The 18,522-nt window shown below is 45.8% G+C and overlaps 1 protein-coding gene across 1 annotated transcript in view; it reads left to right on the forward strand.

The window, feature by feature from the left end:
* MIPEP (mitochondrial intermediate peptidase) overlaps positions 1-16,827 on the forward strand; it is a 155,024-nt gene extending 138,197 nt beyond the window's left edge. The window contains exon 19 of the mRNA XM_057532957.1: positions 16,569-16,827. Within this exon, the coding sequence (XP_057388940.1) occupies positions 16,569-16,666 (98 nt within the window). The 3' untranslated portion in view covers positions 16,667-16,827. The remainder of the gene's footprint in view (positions 1-16,568) is intronic.
* Positions 16,828-18,522: the final 1,695 nt, after the last annotated feature.

The following is an 18,522-nucleotide window of genomic DNA, read 5'->3' on the forward strand; positions in this document are numbered from 1 at the left end:
ACTTAGAAAAAATGGACAAATTTCTAGAAACATACAGCATGCCAAGACTGAATCAAGAAGAAACAATTTGAACAGACTGATCACTAGTAGTGAAACTGAATTTGTAATTTTAAAAAACTCCCAGCAAACAAAAGTCAGGACTGGACAGCTTCACAGGGGAGTTCTACCAAACATACAAATAAAAGCTAATACTTATCTTCCTCAAACTGTTCCCCAGAATTGAAGAGAATGGAACACTCCCAAGGTCATTCTACAAGACTACCATTACCCTGATACCAAAACCAAAGACGATACAAAAAAAGAAAATTACAGGCCAATATCTTTGATGAATATAGATGCAAAAATTCTCAACAAAATATTAGCAAGCCAAATCCAAAATACGTAAAAAGGATTGTACACCATAAGTGAGATTTATTCCAGGTATGCAAGGATGGTTCCGTACTCACAAATCAATCAGTGTGGTACAACACATTAATAAGAATCAAATGATCATCTCAAAAGACGCAGCAAAAGTATTTGACAAAATTCAGCATCTATTCATGATTAAAACTCTAATCAAAGTTGGTATAGAGGAAATATATCTCAACATAATCAAGAACATTTATGACAAACCACAGCTACCATCATACTCAACAGTGAAAAGACGAAAGCCTTTCCTCTAAATTCAGGAACAAGGCAAAGATGCCCACTCTTGCCATCAATTTAGCATAGTATTAGAGGTCCTAGCCACAGCAGTCAGACAAGAAAAAGAAATAAAAGGAATCCAAATTGGAAGGGAAGAAGTCAAACTGTCACTATTTGCAGATGATGATATTTTATATAGAAAACCCTAAAGTCTCCACCAAAAAACTATTAGAATAAATAAATTCTGTAAAGTTGCAGGATACAAGATTAATATACAGAAGTCTGTTGCTTTTTCTATGCACTAATAATTAATTATCAGAAAGCGAAAGCAAAACAAAAAAATCCTATTTAAAATCACATCAAAAAGCATAAAATACCTAGGAATAAATTTAACCAAAAAGGTGAAAGATCTAGACACTGAAAACTATAAAACACTGATGAAGGAAACTGAAGATGATACAAAGAAATGGGAAGATACCCAGTGCTTTGGATAGGAAGAATTAATATTGTTAAAATGGTCATACCTCTCAAAGCAATCTACAGGTTTAATGTGATCCCTATCAAAATACTAATGACATTTTTCACAGAACTAGAACAAATAATCCTAAAATTTGTATAGGACCACAGAAGACCCAGAATTGTCAAAGCAATCCTGAGAAAAAAGAACAAAGCTGCAGGCATAACCCTCCCAGACTTCAGACTGAACTATAAAGCTACAGTAATAAAAACACTGCAGTAATAAAAACACTGAACTATAAAGCTACAGTAATAAAAACACTACACTGCGGTAATGGCACAAAAACAGACACATAGATCAGTGGAACAGTGAGCCCAGAAATAAACCCACGCACCTATGGTCAATTAATCTACAACAAAGGGGGCAAGAATAAACAATGGAGAAAAGACAGTCTCAGCAAAGGAAACCATTAGTGAAACAAAAAGACAACCTACAGAATGGGAGAAAATATTTGCAAATGGTATGACCAACAAGGGGTTAATATGAAAAATATATAAACAGCTCATACAACTCAGTATCAAAAAAACAAACAATCCAATAAAAAAATGGGCAGATGACCTGAATACAGGTCATCTGTGACCTGTGGCCAACAGGCACATGAAAAGATGCTCAACATCGCTAATTATTAAGGAAATGCAAATAAAAACGACAATGAAATGTCATCACACTGGTCAGAATGACTTATCAAAAAGTGTATAAATAAATATTGGAGAGGGTGTGGGGAAAAGGGAACTCATGCACTGTTGGTGGGAATGTAAATTGGTACAGTCACTATGGAAAACTGTATGAAGGTTGCTCAGAAAACTAGAAATAGAGCTACCATATGATCTAGCAGTTCCACTCCTGGGTATATACGTAGAACAAAACGAAAACACTAATTTGAAAAGATACATGCACCCCAGTGTTCGTAGCAGCACTATTTACAATAGCCAAGACATGGAAGCAACCCAAGTGTTCATCCACAGATGAATGGATAAAAAAGATGTGATACACACACACACACACACACACACACACGCAATGGATTATTATTCATCCATAAAAACGATGAAATTCTTCCCTTTGCAGCAACGTGGATGAACCTAGAGAATATTATACTTAGTGAAATAAGACAGAGCAAGACAAATACTGTATGATATCACTTATATGTGGAATCTAAAAACTAAAATGAACATATACAGCAAAACAGAAACAGACTCACAGATACGGAAAACAAACTAGTGGTTACCAGTGGGGGGGAGGGAGCGGCAAGATGAGCTAGAGGATTAGGAGATACAGACTACTGTGTATAAGACAGACAAGCAACAAAGATACACTGTACAGCACAGGGAGTGACAGCCATCATCCTGTAATAACTTTGAGTATAATTCATAAAAATCCCGAATCACTATGCTATACACTTGAACTATAATATTGTAAATCAACTCTACCTCAAAAAAATCGTGATGATTATTAGAAAGGGACAGGTTTTTATTCACCTTATTATGAAATTTTTTCTAAATATTTTGTTGGCCCAAATATTTTTTGTAATACAACTTTTATAACACAAAAGAGAAACAGGTCTAGGACAGACGTCTGTCACCCAGCAGCTCAGCGTCTCCCTCTGCCCTGACTTCAGTCCCCCCGTCTGCTCAGAAGTCTGGACACCAGCTTTGCCTTTGTGCCCTGCTCGCCCACAGCAGGACTCCTGCTTCCCTGGCCTCAGTCCCTCGGGAGGGAGGAGGAAGCCGCCCTCCAGACCATCCACTTGCTCTGTGAGGTGCTCTGCCCCCTGCAGAGCTTTGCCTCTAGAAGCAGCGTGTGTTTCCTACGCGACACACACCTGGCGTCCTACAGGGCGTAATAAGACAGGCCTGCCCTGGTGTTTTATAATTCACCTAATGCAGGACCAGGTCAGTCTGGTAGATTACTGAAGTTACTTAAGGAACGGACATTAAAGTGGAGAATACTTTCTTACTGGGGGAGGTCAGAGATACATTCTGCCTCCTCTTTCCTGGCACTGGGCACTGCACTCTGTTACAGAAGGTGAGTCCTCTCTCGGGGCTTTGCTGCAGCAGACGCTGGCCGCAGCCCTCGCACCCTGTCCCGCTCCACCCGGCACCTCCGGGGAGCTGGGGACCTCCGGGGCCGAGTGCTCTCAGACACACCACCTCCGGGCCTGAGACTGAAACCGCTGTCCAGGGCGCTGGCTTTCGTTCAAATGTGTTACTGCAGTGTCCTTGTGTTAGTGACCAGTAAGTAATCTGATTGAATGAAAAAAGCTTTATGATAGTCTTTGATGAAGTTAATTCATTTAACTTAGCAAATATTTATCAAATACTTGCTGCTAACCAGGCGTTTCAGGGACACAGAATTTTACTTGAGGGGTGCAGCGTCCTGTAGGAATGACGAAGAGGAGCCCCTCTGGGCCGTGCAGGCTGAGACTGGGCCCATGGCTTGGGGACTTCAGGACTCCGGGGGTTCAGCCCTCCGACCTGTCAGCTACCTTGCACCCGTGTTCTCTGCACCGGTGGACGAGGCGGCCGTGAGCACTGGGGGAAGGGGCCATGCGGAGGGTGCAGACCTAAGTGGGCAGGACAGGCCGCCTGCCTCGGGGAGCTCTGGACACGCCCCTCACGCTAGCAGGCCTCGGACCCGAGTCTGCAGCCGCTTCCACTGCCCCCTGTCCCCGACATGTGTCCAGTCTGTTCTGGAGGCGGGCCGCCCCCTTCCTAGAGCTCATCACATTCTTTGCTTATAAATAGCAAAGGTCAAGCTTGGAGAGAACAGATAGTAGAGTTAGAGATGCGAAGAGCTGAGGCTGAAACACAAGGCTGGCGTTTCAAAGATACGATAAACCCAGAGAACACGTGGGAAATGCCCTCCTGGAAAGAGCGCCATTTTTCACTTTTCTGAACAAATGCACTTTGGGACCCCAGGAATAAGCACCTCCTGTGGGTTACGGTGTCTTGTTGACACATCAGGCAGATGACCGCGCCCCGCATGCTAGAAACCGATGGGCATTCTGTATAATTTGGGGTGTAGGGTGGTGGGAACCACGTGCGCGTTGATCTCTTCACCTGGGTAGGAGGAGTCGGCCTTTACCAGGAAGCGACAGGTCTTTCCTTCTAGTAACTTAGCCCAGAAGCCTCTACTACCCTTGGATTTCCCCCCCTATTTTATTGTCAAATGTTCCAGTGAATAAAGTCAACCAACATAATTTTTGCTAGCAAAGATGATGAAAAGCCTCTGGGAAAGTAAGTTTTAAACAGAATTTTAACTTGTAACGTGTTGACCGCACTTTGCATTGCACACCTCGCATGGTTCTGGCCCTGAGCGAACGAGTGCGTCCACTACACGCTCACTGGCGGTCATGGTCCAGCCCCTGCTCCTGCCCTCCCGCTTCCAGATAGTCTGCTTTATAACAGGTTTATAACAGATGACAGCATGCCACAAGGAGAGCCACTCTCCAGAGAGGAGTGGGGACAGTGGCCCCTTAATGCACCTGCGCTGCTCTGGGGGGCTTGCGACTCCCTTCACGGGAACAGAGGTAAGGCCAAGAGAAGCCGATGGGCCCCCTCGGTGGTGCAGAGCCCTTTACCAGCCCCCGTCCCCCTGGACAGGCTTTCAGCCGCTGTTCACTTTGGGTGGGCCGTGCTTCTCTTGGCCGTTTTCTCTGAACAGCAGCGGACTTCCTCTCTGCCTGCTGCGTGCGTGGGACGGGCCGTCTCCCCTTGTGTAGCATCCGGGACGGTGCCCCTGCAGCCTGACTGCACTGAGGTCTCAGAGCCTTTCTCTTCTGGGTAGGTACCCTGTAGGGGACGCATTCCAAGAAACACCAACGTTTCTGTTTCCAGATCATGGTGCATAGACAACTTTCTAACAGGAACGTAGATAGTATTCTCTGGAGTCTTCTGACTGCTTAGGGGAAACATCATAACGTGTTCTTTACAGACGGTCGTTACAGATGATGTTCCTGGTGCATGGGTACCAGTGTGCTGTTAGAAAAGCAGGTGTCACCTCCTCAAAGCTCTCACCCTAGACTCCCAGCTGACAGGAGGGGGCTCAGAGCTTCCAGGGCTAAGGAATTCGGGGCCGCAAGCGCCTTGGCGGGGCTGATGCTGGGCATCCACTGAGGAATCTGCACAACTCCAGAGTCCACTGATGAGGGTAAACTCGCACTGGTAGAGACTTCGAGCAGATTTCAGTGGAAGAATTGAAACTGACATTTGCTAAGCACCTCCTGAAATGTTGCCAGAGAGCATGAAGATGGGAAGGTTTCTCCTGATTTAACTGGTTCATCTCCTGAAAGATCCTTTGCAAGGTACCTTCTAGTGTTTGAGTCTTTTCAGCTATCTCTAAAAGAAACTTTTCCCTTGTGACTATTATGTAACATCACTAATAATGAAACTAGATTAAGGCATGATTATACCTAAACCTAATTTTCTTCTTTGCTTAACAGTTCATCTTTACATTAAAGTTTGTAAGATAGAATAATCCCTCCTTAATCTCAGAATTTGCACATCTCAAAACATTTGACTACCATGATCAAGTTCTTTTTTGACCCCATCACATGTCAGGGTATGTCAAATAAGACACGTTTAGTTTCTTAATCCCTCTTCTTATAGCACTGAGTATGTTTAGTTTAAGCTGTAGGGTCAGGACAATAGCTAAACTCCACTTACATTTTCCCTTCAAGCAGTTTAAACAAAACAGAGCTTTAAAAAATTCTTAAAATCTTAAATCACACCCTCAAAATAATTGGAATTTCAGCCCCACATACATTTTTGTCTTCTTCCTGCACGTTTTTTTTCACTTCAGGGTGGGAATTTTATTAACATGTTGCAGTAGCCTTGTGTACTGATTTTCCTAAGATACTTTATGTTGGATATTACCAGTAAGACTAACTTCTGCTACTTCGGCGTTCTCCAGTTGAACGGACAGGAGAGAGAACAGTGCTGGCAGCGTAGCGGTAACGAGAACCACTGTGCCCCGTGCTGGGCGCTTTGCCAGGTGCTGTGCTAAGCACGTTGCACGCGTTCCCCCGTTTCATTCTCTCAGCCGTCCCAGGGGCGCTTAGGTGACCTCTTCCTGCCCGAGGTCACACCGTGGCAAGCAGGAGAACCAGTATGCAAACTCAGGTGCTCCGACCCGTCTTGTGTGCACTGCTAGTCTCTTAAACTTCTCATTCAGGTCAGACCAGGAAGCTTTTGCTTTGGAAGTAGTTGCGTGCATGTTGCACTGTATCTCCCCTCTGCTCTTTCATAATTTTCGGTGACTGAGTTGCCTGGTACACTGATGCTCAAAGAAGATACTGTTGCGTTCTCCGGGCAGGACATCACAGAGACAGATTTGAAAGGCCGCACATGCGAACTAGACCTGACAAGGTGTCAGCTGCCTTCCACATAGTAGTGGTTTTATGGCAAAATAAGATTTGCTGAGTGAGAATGCATGAACGCAGGGCCGGCTGTGGTACTTCACAGCACACTCACTGGCAGAAACCTTCTTTTCTTGCACACAGTAACGGGAATACGTGAGGAAAGCACATCAGGGAAGCAGGCCTAGCATTTAGTGGCGCTACGGGACCTACCACACAGGTTCAGTACCAGGGTGGGTGGCAGCCTGAATAATAGCCAGGTAAATAGAACCCCTCCGCCTCGGCGCGTCTGGATATTCACTCAGCGTGGCCTCTGCAGTAGCTGAGCGCTTTCTGGAAGAAAGCAGTGGAAGCGGGCACCTGGCTTCCCAAGGCCGAGGCCTCCCTTTTGTAAACGCGCTGATTTTTTCAGAGGGTGTGTACGTGTTTAATGTGTGGGTGTGTTTGTTTAAGGAAGACATGGAGCTTCAAAAGGCAAGATGTTTTGTAACCCAGAAATGTAACTGGTAAATGGAATTGTTGAATCTGACGACGAAATTAGAATAAACTGATTAGTAAACAGAGCACGTCCGTGGGCTCCCCTTGCTGGGTTAGCTCCCACCCAGCAGGAAGCCCTGCAGGCAGGGACCCCAGAGGCAGAGCCATGGCTCCAGTGTGACAGGTATTAGCCCAGCCGAGGGGGCAGGAGAGTTCTTGAGTTCAGAGGAGGAAAGGAATTTCACTTTCTGGCTGGCATCCTTGTTCTCCCGAGAACTGACTGCAGATAGTGGGAACCACCTTCAGGAAAAGGTGTAGCAGCTGCAGCCTCGCAGCCCAGGACTTCAAAGGAGAGAAAGATGAGCCAGCCGCCCGAGGCCCGGGAGAGGCAGCTCTGGGATGAGCTCTGATCCCGTGAAGTTCACTTGAGCCTCTTCAGATGCCAGGCCAGCCTCTGCGCTGGAATCCTTCATCAGTCGGAGCCAAGTTTGACACACGCAGTTATTTCAGCATGAAAAGCAGCCGTGAACTGTCACGATGGGTCCCAGAACCGAGGTGGTGTTGGAGACATGCAGACCCCTCGCTCGTTGCCCAGTCTGTGGGGACAACCCGATTGTGGTGACAGAGGACGGAGCCTCGGCAGCTGAACGTGTAGGCGAATCACAGGCTCAGTAGTTGCGGTCACTTCTTTTTTAAGTTGTGGCTAAGTGTATAAAACATAAAATTTACCGTGGTTGCCATTCACAGCCCTGTGTGATCATCACTGCTGTCCAGTGATCTCTTGCTGATAAACCTTCTGTCACGGCTGCTGACAGGCAGAAAATGGATCGACTCTAGTTACTTCTTCTGTTTCCACCTTTCCGGAGATAAACAGTTATCTCATAAAAAGCAGATGATAAGAGCCAGAAAAAAGCAAAGCAAGCAATGATTCATTAGCTGGGTAGTTAGCTTGTGACTGTGTTTGATGATAATACCCTAAATACTTAATCAAAGACCAGAGTTTTGAAATTGAACTTGTGCAGAAAAGTAAGCAGCCTCATCCTTCAGCTCTTGAACTTGCGATCTGATGGTTACCGTTACCAGTTATGGAGCGTTTTCCATGAGTTAAATGCACTTTATTTAATCCTTGTAACAATCCAGCAAAGTAGATGACATTATGCCAAATTTTATGATCTTCAAACATTATATTTCACTCTACCAGTCTGCCTCTGCTTCTAGCGGGAGAAGGGAGTTCCAGAAGTTACGTGACTGGTCTGAAGTCCCTAACCAGGTGGCTGATGGGGTAGCTCAAGCCCTTGCATCAGTGCCTTCTAAGGAAGAGTTATCTTTCCACTCTTTTCCTCCTTGGTAATCCTTCAGAGGCAAACTTCGGGATAGTCAGAGAGGAGAATGGACTGAAATTTTAAATTATAAGATGCTGTGCTGAGCCAGGGAATGTTCCACTCGGCCTAAGACCCTAACCTGCCCAGCGCCCCCACCCCCCAACCCTGCACGGCAGCTCTTCTGCCGCCTTTCAGAGCTGGGTTGTTGTCTCCTAAATAAATGATACCTGTGGACCTCAAACAGAAACCTGACAGACACACCTTCATTTAAACCAAGCACTGGTGCTGTGTCTGAAATGTAAGAGTATGGTTGCTTTCATATCTGATTTTAAAAGAACTGGGGGGGATTCAATGCAATCCCTATCAAATTACCAATGGCATTTTTTACGGAGCTAGAACAAATCATCTTAAAATTTGTATGGAGACACAAAAGACCCCGAATAGCCAAAGCAGTCTTGAGGGAAAAAAACGGAGCTGGAGGAATCAAGACTCCCTGACTTCAGACTATACTACAAAGCTGCAGTAATCAAGACAATATGGTACTGGCACAAAAACAGAAACATAGATCAATGGAACAAGATAGAAAGCCCAGAGATTAACCCACGCACCTATGGTCAACTAATCTATGACAAAGGAGGCAAAGATATACAATGGAGAAAAGACAGTCTCTTCAATAAGTGGTGCTGGGAAAACTGGATAGCTACATGTAAAAGAATGAAATTAGAATACTCCCTAACACCATACACAAAAATAAACTCAAAATGGATTAGAGACCTAAATGTAAGACCGGACACTATAAAACTCTTAGAGGAAAACATAGGAAGAACACTCTTTGGCATAAATCACAGCAAGATCTTTTTTGATCCACCTCCTAGAGTAATGGAAATAAAAACAAAAATAAACAAATGGGACCTAATGAAACTTCAAAGCTTTTGCACAGCAAAGGAAACCATAAACAAGACGAAAAGACAACCCTCAAAATGGGAGAAAATATTTGCAAACGAATCAATGGACAAAGGATTAATCTCCAAAATATATAAACAGCTCATTCAGCTCAATATTAAAGAAACAAACACCCCAATCCAAAAATGGGCAGAAGTCCTAAATAGACATTTCTCCAAAGAAGACATACAGACGGCCACGAAGCACATGAAAAGATGCTCAACATCACTAATCATTAGAGAAATGCAAATCAAAACCACAATGAGGTATCACCTCACACCAGTTAGAATGGGCATCATCAGAAAATCTACAAACAACAAATGCTGGAGAGGGTGTGGAGAAAAGGGAACCCTCTTGCACTGTTGGTGGGAATGTAAATGGATACAGCCACTATGGAGAACAATATGGAGGTTCCTTAAAAAACTAAAAATAGAATTACCATATGACCCAGCAATCCCACTACTGGGCATATACCCAGAGAAAACCGTAATTCAAAAAGACACATGCACCCGAATGTTCATTGCAGCACTATTTACAATAGCCAGGTCATGGAAGCAACCTAAATGCCCATCAACAGACGAATGGATAAAGAAGATGTGGTACATATATACAATGGAATATTACTCAGCCATAAAAAGGAACGAAATTGAGTCATTTGTTGAGACGTGGATGGATCTAGAGACTGTCGTACAGAGTGACGTAAGTCAGAAAGAGAAAAACAAATATCGTATAGTAACGCGTGTATGTGGAACCTAGAAAAATGGTACAGATGAGCCGGTTTGCAGGGCGGAAGTTGAAACACAGATGTAGAGAACAGACATATGGACACCAAGGGGGGAAAACTGCAGTGGGGTGGGGATGGTGGTGTGCTGAATTGGGCAATTGGGATTGACATGTATACACTGATGTGTATAAAATTGATGACTAATAAGAACCTGCAGTATAAAAAAACAAACAAACAAAACAACTAATACTAAACTTTCATTGGGTTATTTGTATGGAAATATGTTAATATAAATGTTTCAGACATTACATGAAATTTCTAAAAACCTTATGTGTTCTGGTATAATGTTATGTCATAATCCTAGTTATTACTTTAAAATGTATATCTCAGAAATAACTAATTTTCTTGTCAACTGCATTATTATGAACTTTCGTCAAATCTTTAACCGTGGTCATTTTTAAGTCTTTTGTCATTTACAGACAGTTCTGGGTGTACTCTGATGCTTTTGCAAATATGTTCCTATAAAAGGGTTTCATCTTCAAGAAATTCATGGAAAAGACTGACAAGTACAGGTTTCTGGTAACTGACGGTACTGCTTAACTGAATGAATAAGCATTTTCAGAACTCTAATGAAAAACTGATGAACTCATAAAAGTGCTAACAAAAGATCAAGATGAAAAAAAAAATTAATTACATGGGACTGAGTGAACTGATGAGGATGAGTATAATTTTTGTGACTTTCTGTTTGAATTTAAAAAAAAAAATCCCACAAGGGCTCAGAGGCAAAGAATATACAAATCAATTTTCACTGCAAAGTAAAGGAGCTGCTACAGTGGAGGATTACTGGACTGAATGTCAATATTATGACATAGTATGAGTGTGTTTCATGTTTGGTAATTGCAATCATTGTTGCTTTTGTTGTGGTCATCCATGTACAATGCTTGATGTCAGTCTATTTATCTCTTGTAAAAATAAAAAACAGTGTGTATGTGAAAAAAAAAAAAAAAAAGAACTGGGGGGGAGTTCCGTGTCCCGACCACCTCAGGCATTGAGGGCCTGGCCTGAGAGGGGTTAGGACCACACCCACCTCCCTCTCTGGGGCAGCCGGGGACACACACCCAACCCAGGGACCTCCACTGCACCTTGAGGCCTACAGTCAGAAGGGTGTTCCCTTTCCCGATCCCACCAGGAAGGCACCCATTTCAGGAGGACCCTGGAGCTGCTGGGGCAGTGTTCTTGCCCCCTCGCCGTGCCCACCTCCCACCGCAGCGGCCAGGGCCGCGGGCAGAGCTGTCTTTCTCCCCTCTCGGGCCAGGGCCGCTCTCCTTTCCCCACCAGTGGGCTTGGAGAGAGGGAATCTGAGAGGAAAGCCTGCTTGTGTGTCACCTCTTTACTTTATCTGTGGGAAAGAAGACATGGTCACTTAAATGAAAAAAGAAGAAACAAAAACCACCTGCTTCTAGTCTAAACCCTGAGTCTACAAAGTTGGTCCTTAATCAGACAAAAATATCAGTGTCCCCCGGGCATCGCTCAGTCCCTCTTCATAACGTGTGAACTCATCTTTTCATCAACTGGCAATCTTCTTGAAAGAAACAGAACCAGGGGCTTCCCTGGTGGCGCAGTGGTTGAGAATCTGCCTGCCAATGCAGGGGACACGGGTTCGAGCCCTGGTCTGGGAAGATCCCACATGCCACGGAGCAACTAGGCCCGTGAGCCACAACTACTGAGCCTGCGCGTCTAGAGCTTGTGCTCCGCAACAAGAGAGGCCGCGATAGTGAGAGGCCCGCGCACCGCGATGAGGAGTGGCCGCCGCTCGCCGCAACTGGAGAAAGCCCTCGCACAGAAACGAAGACCCAACACAGCCATAAATAAATAAATTAATTAATTAATTAAAAAAAAAAAAGAAAGAATACTTTAAAAAAAAAAAAAAGAAAGAAACAGAACCAACTTTGACTGACCAAGCAGAAAAGGAGTTTGGGGGAACAGTGCAGAGGTCACCACGGAGTCAAAGGGAGAAGCCGAAACACAGCTGAGAGCGAGCGGCTTCCGGGCCGGCGAAGGGCGCGGACGAGCTCCTCGGGGCCGCCAGGTGCCGCGTTCACCTGCTCCGTGGTCCCCGGCCGCTCGTCCTCCGCCCCGGGAGCAGGTCCCGGAGGGGCACGGCAGGCGCCGAGCTGGGCAGCAAGGCCTGCCCCCCAGCTGCCCCAGTGCCGGGGCCTCCGAGCAGGACCACGATGCCGGCGCAGAGCAGAAGCCCCTCCTGCCTCGCGACGCAGCCTGCAGCCCTCGAGACCGAAACTCAGGGCCGTCAGGCCTTTTAGGGCAGCTGCCCCGTCCTTCGAGGTCCCGGAACACGTGGTTTGAGCAGAGCAGTCAGGACCAAAAGGTTCGGGCTTGTCCCAGTTTTTATCAGCACATTTGCCTCTCTGGTAAAACGAGGAGGAAAAGAAACTAAGTCATCCTCCGCAACTGCCGTGGCTCCGAGGAGGGCGGGCAGGTGGAAGCCGCCGTCCTTCCGCGAGGACTCGGCCGGCGGGCCCAGCGCACCTGCTTTTCTTACATCGCCGTCCACGCTTCCCCTTTCAGGTGTGAAGCTGCCCTCGGTTTTGTTTTACTGTTTCAAACCCCCGGCCCCCGACTCAGGTGATGTGCACAGAGAAACGTGTGTAAACTTGCCCGCTCGTGGACTTGGCACCTCCAGCCGGGTTCCCGGGGCTCCTGCGAAATTGCATGTCTCATCACCACCCTTTTAAGACTAAGACTTGAAGACAAAGGGGACATTGTTTGTCAGCTTTTGTAAAAACCTCAGAGTTCTTGGAATCTTTTTACCATCCACATATATAAAAGCCAATTTCAATTTTTCTTATTTGTGGAACTGCCTGAAAACGTTGTGTTTCTCTTTTAATTCTCTGTGCGGAAGTTAGTTCAGGTTGACACTTGCTAAACACTTCGATCTAATTAAAGCGAGGACACCGCAGCCATATTCCAGGAGAATCCCTCCCCCGGTAACTCCCCCATCCCTCTCGGTCTGGGTTCCCTCCTTTTTGAACCTTCAGCTTTACCAGTCACATCACACACACAATTACTGAACCATTCGTCTGTGACCGGATTTTATTTAAAACTACCCTGAGCGTGTTATGTTCTTCCCCTGCTGTCGCCACGACTGCCGTTCTCTGAGACGCAGAAGTGGCTGGAGGTGGGCTTCGCAGGGGGCGTGTCCCTGAGGCGCAGCCGCGGAGGACCGAGCAGGGCCCTGTGAACGTGGGCAGCTTGTGGAGTGGACGTGACACTTCACACGGCGGGAGGGCCAAGCTCGACTGCACGGTCGGCTCCACCTCTGACCGTTCTGTAACCGTTTCATTACAAACAGCCAGTCCTTTGTAATTATAGGATGTTTCAAACATTACAAGGAAGGAAATGGTGTAACAGGATAACACATTTGACCAGCCACGTTTCAGTGTTTTCCCTACCACTGTTCTCTGCATTAAGAAACCTGGCACGTAGGAAAAGCATAAACCGGATTTATTACTCTGACTGCATCTGTTTAAGTGAAAACCCGCATCTCAGAGACACGAAGTGAAATGCGCCGCTTTAGCCATTGTCAAAGCCGCCACATTCCTGTCATTAGTGACACAGCGGGACCAGAGGACAGGCCTTTCTCATCCATAAAGATTATTTTACTGTGGAAAGAAAATTGCTTTGAAACTTGAGTTTTGCCAATAAAGACACAGCAATGAAATTCTCTTCCAGTAGCCGCTCCTTATTCCTCAAATACTCCCTGCGATGGAGATATGATCATCTGAACTTGAACGAAGATGAAACTACTTTGGCCAGCAGTTGCCAGTCGTACAGTATTCTTGCTGTTAACTGCACCAGGTCTGGTTAGCGGCTGACAAGCACGTGTTGGAGCTACTGCTTTATGTCCACTGCACAAGCCCGTCCTTGGTCTGTTTCCGCCACGGCCGTGCTCCCCAGGGGGAATGACCGTGTCCGTGGGTCCAGCCCTGCGCCTGCCCCAAGCTCCGCGTTCCACCGCGGATGGCACCCAAGCGTCATGAGCGGTTGGCTCCCCGGCGCTCTGTTCCCGGTCACCTCCCTCCGGACCCCAGACGCTCTGTGCGCCGCCCTCTCCCCCGCAAAGGCCCTAATTTGAGCCTGGACCTTCCGCGTCGCTCACGTTTCTCCAGGATCGCATCCGCTCCGCGGAGCCTCCGGAATCTCTCCACTGCAAGTCATCCTTCTCCCTCTCTTCTCCCACTGGCTGCCATTTGTGTGCTACTAACACCCCCAACTGACTTTTCCCCGAACGCTTTATGTGGAAATTTCTCGGGCATTCAGAAAAGTCACGTGAACTGTAAACACTCATATACTTGCCCTTTAGAGTCTACAATTAACATTTTGCTCTGCTTTGTCACGTATCCATCTGTCCATTCCATCCACCCATCATATATATATTTTTTCGAAACAAGGTGCAGACACAAGTATGTTTTACCCCAGACACTTGTGTGTGCGTAGCGTTAACTAGAGTTCAGTGTCGGTTACGTTTCTTTTTGAGGTAACATTTACATACGGTGAAATGCACAAATGCTTAACGTTCCATTTACTGAATTTTGACGGCCTATACCTGGGTGTCACAAACCACTGTCCCGATGAGAACTTTCCCATCACGCCAGGACCTTCTGGGTCGGTCGCCATCCCCACTCCCAAAGGCAACCACTGTTCCAATGTTTTTTCGCCATGGGTTAGTCCAGCCCGTTTTGGAAGTGAATATAAACGAAACAGGCAGCGTGTGCTTTGTGTGGGCCCTTGTGTGCAACGCACTGTGTCTGAGGCCCGCCCGAGGTGTTGTCTGGGTCAGGAGTTCTTTCCTTTTCGTTGCTGGTGCCGTTCCATTGTGTGAAGACACCGTGAACGTCCATCTGCAGCCTGGTAATGGGAACTTGTGTTGTTCCACTTTAGGCTGCTGGGAACGTGCCTTCATTTCTCTTGGTTAATACCTAGGAGGAAACAGCTGGGTCACGGGGCAGGTGTGTGCTGAGCTTTATAGAAACTGCTGGACCTTTTTCTCAAGGGCTCTCGCGTCTCACCCTCTGCCCCTGCTGGACGACAAGCCATGGCGCCCAAGGCCTTGACTGCGTTTGGTGTCTTCAGCCCTGGGACTTCAGCCATCCTGGTGGAACATCATGGTGTCTCTTTGTGGCTTTAGTTTTCTTTTCCTGGATGACAGTGATGTGTGTCTTCTCAGGGCCTGTTAGTTCCGTGTTTATTCAGATATCTTTTTTTGTGAAAGGTCTGCTCAAATCTTTCGTCCATTTTTTATTTTTAAAAGTATTTTTATGATGAGTTGGAGTCCTTTATATATTCTGGCTACCAGTCCTATGTGACATATGTGTTGTGTCAGTATTTTCTCCCATTCTGTCATTTACCTGTTCATTTTTTTTAATGGTTTCTTTGCAAGGCTGGAAGTTTTAAGTTTTGATGAACTCTAATGTATCTTTTTTTCTTTTATGGTTATTACCGTCTGTGTCCTAAGAGACCTTTGCCTACCTCAAAGTCACAAACATACTCTATATTTTCTTCTAGATGCTTAATAATTTTAGCTTTTACAATTAGGTCTGTGCCCATCTCACATTAATGGTTATGTACGGTATGTGACAGGGGTCAAGGTTAATTTTCCCCATATGGCTATCCAGTTCCACATGGTTTACTTTTGTGATTGTGTCCTTCTTGCCCTCATATTGTGACTTGGCCTGGTCCTTCACACAGCAAACACTCAAGGCATGTTAACTGAATTGCACTGACGATTTAGAGGAAATAGGGACTCTGGTAATCTTTTAATGTCTTGGTGTTGGAATTCATTTTACAGGATCCATCCCTCAAATTAAATACTGGTGAGAGAGCCCTGTCCAACCTTGAGTTAGCATTACGTGCCAAGAGCACAGGTCGGGGCCACAGGGTTGATTGCTTGAATGTTGTCTTTGGCTTCTTTGAGTGAAGAGCGGAGATAAATTCAGCTTTTTATTGAATTGTTACTATACGCTAGACAGGGTGCCTCACTGCTTTCCAATACAGCTTCTTATTCTAGCTTTATTGCAACCTTGTATGTCAGATGAGGAAATTTGAGAACCAGACATTAGGAGTTCTCCAAGACAGGCAAGTCTGGAGGAAAGCCAATAACTTGTGTCTGATATAAGACTTCTGCAAGATAATTAACAGTTGAATGATTTTAAAGTGCACAGAACTTGATAATAACACTTGGCAGGTAATTAAACATATTAAATTCTGAATCAGCCCAAAGATAGCTGAAAAATTAAGTCTTCTGACATCACTCCAAGTGTATAGTAATATGTGCAAAATAAAACCCCCCGGGAAACATATTTGGCTCTAAATCTCTAAGCTAAGAGTTGGTTAGAGAGTAAAAAAGGCATTAAAACAAGAAATAGCTTCGGGGCCCACGCGCTGCCCAGGACTTTTTGAAACGTCCTCGCAGTCAAGCTCTCGGTTCACAAAGCCGAATGTCCCCTGACCGCGCAGATTTGATGTATGTCTTCGTCCCTGTGTACTGTCTGCAGAGAACGAGTCGGCTGATCTTTTCTTCGTTCGCAGGTGTGCTTCAGAAGTGTCCTTCTATCGATGACTTCGTAAATGCCCTTGTTTCTGACTTGGATATGGACTTGGAAACTTTCCTCATGGATTCTGAATGATGGGAACACTGTGAATCCTTTAAATCAGTCACGGAGATATCAGTTTTGTTGTAAATGCTACAACTTTGAACGTTTGTTTCTGATTTCAGCATTCAGTTCTGTAATAACTTATGAAAAACCTTAAACCAGTGGAACTTGGAATAAATAATTTTTTAAAATTATGCTGGCTTTTAGCCTGTTTGGCAGATTTTTGGACATAAGGAAATCCATTCAGTGAGTGAGTACAAACCAGAACACAGAGGTGTTATAGTCAGGGGCCAGACACCCCCTCAGCCCAGCCCCACTCCCGGTGAACTTTTCCCTGTCCGATGACCTTTACTTGGTTAGAGACGTAATAAAAAGCAAAATTAGTTTGAAGCAGTCTTCAGAAAGATTACAGATATAGTTCCTCTGCATGATTTTTTATAGGTGGCTTTGAAACTGGAATAGTCAGTTACAGTGACCGAGAAACCAAGTGTGGTTTCCAAAGTATTTGTAATCGATGGCGTTGGCTTTTCCTGTGTGTTTAGGAGTATACTATACAGATGGACTCAGAACAGAGGGGACCTGAACTCACACTTTTCTGACCTGACGATGAATATACAAAAATAAGTGCAGGTACAATTAGTGAATGATGTGTCAAGTGCAGCCACTGATAAATACAGAAACTGGGATTCAAACCCAGTCTTTATCCTAAACATTACTGCATACCGTATCACCATGTGTTAATAACAGAAAAGAAAGACACTGTTTAATAGGTTTTTCCCACCTTCAAAGTCAAGAATTTAATAATAGGCTTTCGTTTAAAATGACACCTGCTAGCGGCCTCTTCCTGCTTCTCACTAAAAGACCAGTGATGATGCAAAAGGGCGGGATTAAAAATCCCCCAAACTAGGACACATGTCCAACCTACTCACAGAATCTGGAGGAATTTCTACAAGCTAGAAACAGATGAGACAGGATGAAGAAACGTCAGTGACCCACGCGTGCCGGGTCCACCCGGATGCTGGGGTGAGGGGAGGGGCGACCCTCCGTTCTCGCCCCACCTCCTGCTCACACAGATAACATGCTGCGTGCCCCAGCCCGGGAGCCGCGGCCCCGCGCACCTCCTGTGGGGCTTCCGCGTTAGCCACGCGGGCCTGTTGTCCTCTCCCGGCTCCTCCCGTTTGACTCTCTCAGTCTTGAACACGTGGAAACCACAGCGCAGAAATCCTTGGGTGGGAAAGAGGGCAGGCCTGCAGCAGTCGCTCCCCCGTGGGAGGTGTGGGGTGATGCCACAGGGACAGCCGGATGCCAGCGCCCAGGGCAGGAGCAGCTGCTTCTGTCCCCACCCACACGGTCCGTGAGCTGAGGGAGGCGACGCTCTTGCTGACACAGACGCTAACTCTCATCTGGGAAACGGGCCCGGAGAAACTGACACCAACCTGCCGTCCGTTACAGGTGAGTCTGCAAAGGTGCTTTAACAGCCCCAGGTGTACCGAGCCACCAGCCCCTGGGCCTTTATCCTCCCTTTTCAGCTGAGGGTGAGTGAACAGAAAAGGAAATCTGTGTGGAGCTTCAGAACAAGGAAGGGAAGATCCCAACCCTGAACACTATTTTTTAAAAGGAACTAAGGCACACTGTAGAAAACACCTCTTCCATTCTCAGTGAGACTTGAGGAAACATGGTATTTATGAAGCCGAAAGCCATAAAGAAAGAACAAGCAGAAATTTAAAATAGGCTAATCTAAAAAAGAAGACAGGCAGAATAAGAAAAAAAGAAATGCAGAGAAACTGAAACATAGTGCAGTGATTTAAAACATGATCAAAGCAGAAAAGACCAAATCTGCCAAGGAGAAATGAGAAGCATCTCACTCAGAGTACAGGTTAAATTCAGGG

This window comes from Balaenoptera acutorostrata, chromosome 18 (genome assembly GCF_949987535.1).
Source record: "Balaenoptera acutorostrata chromosome 18, mBalAcu1.1, whole genome shotgun sequence".
NCBI lineage: Eukaryota > Metazoa > Chordata > Mammalia > Artiodactyla > Balaenopteridae > Balaenoptera > Balaenoptera acutorostrata.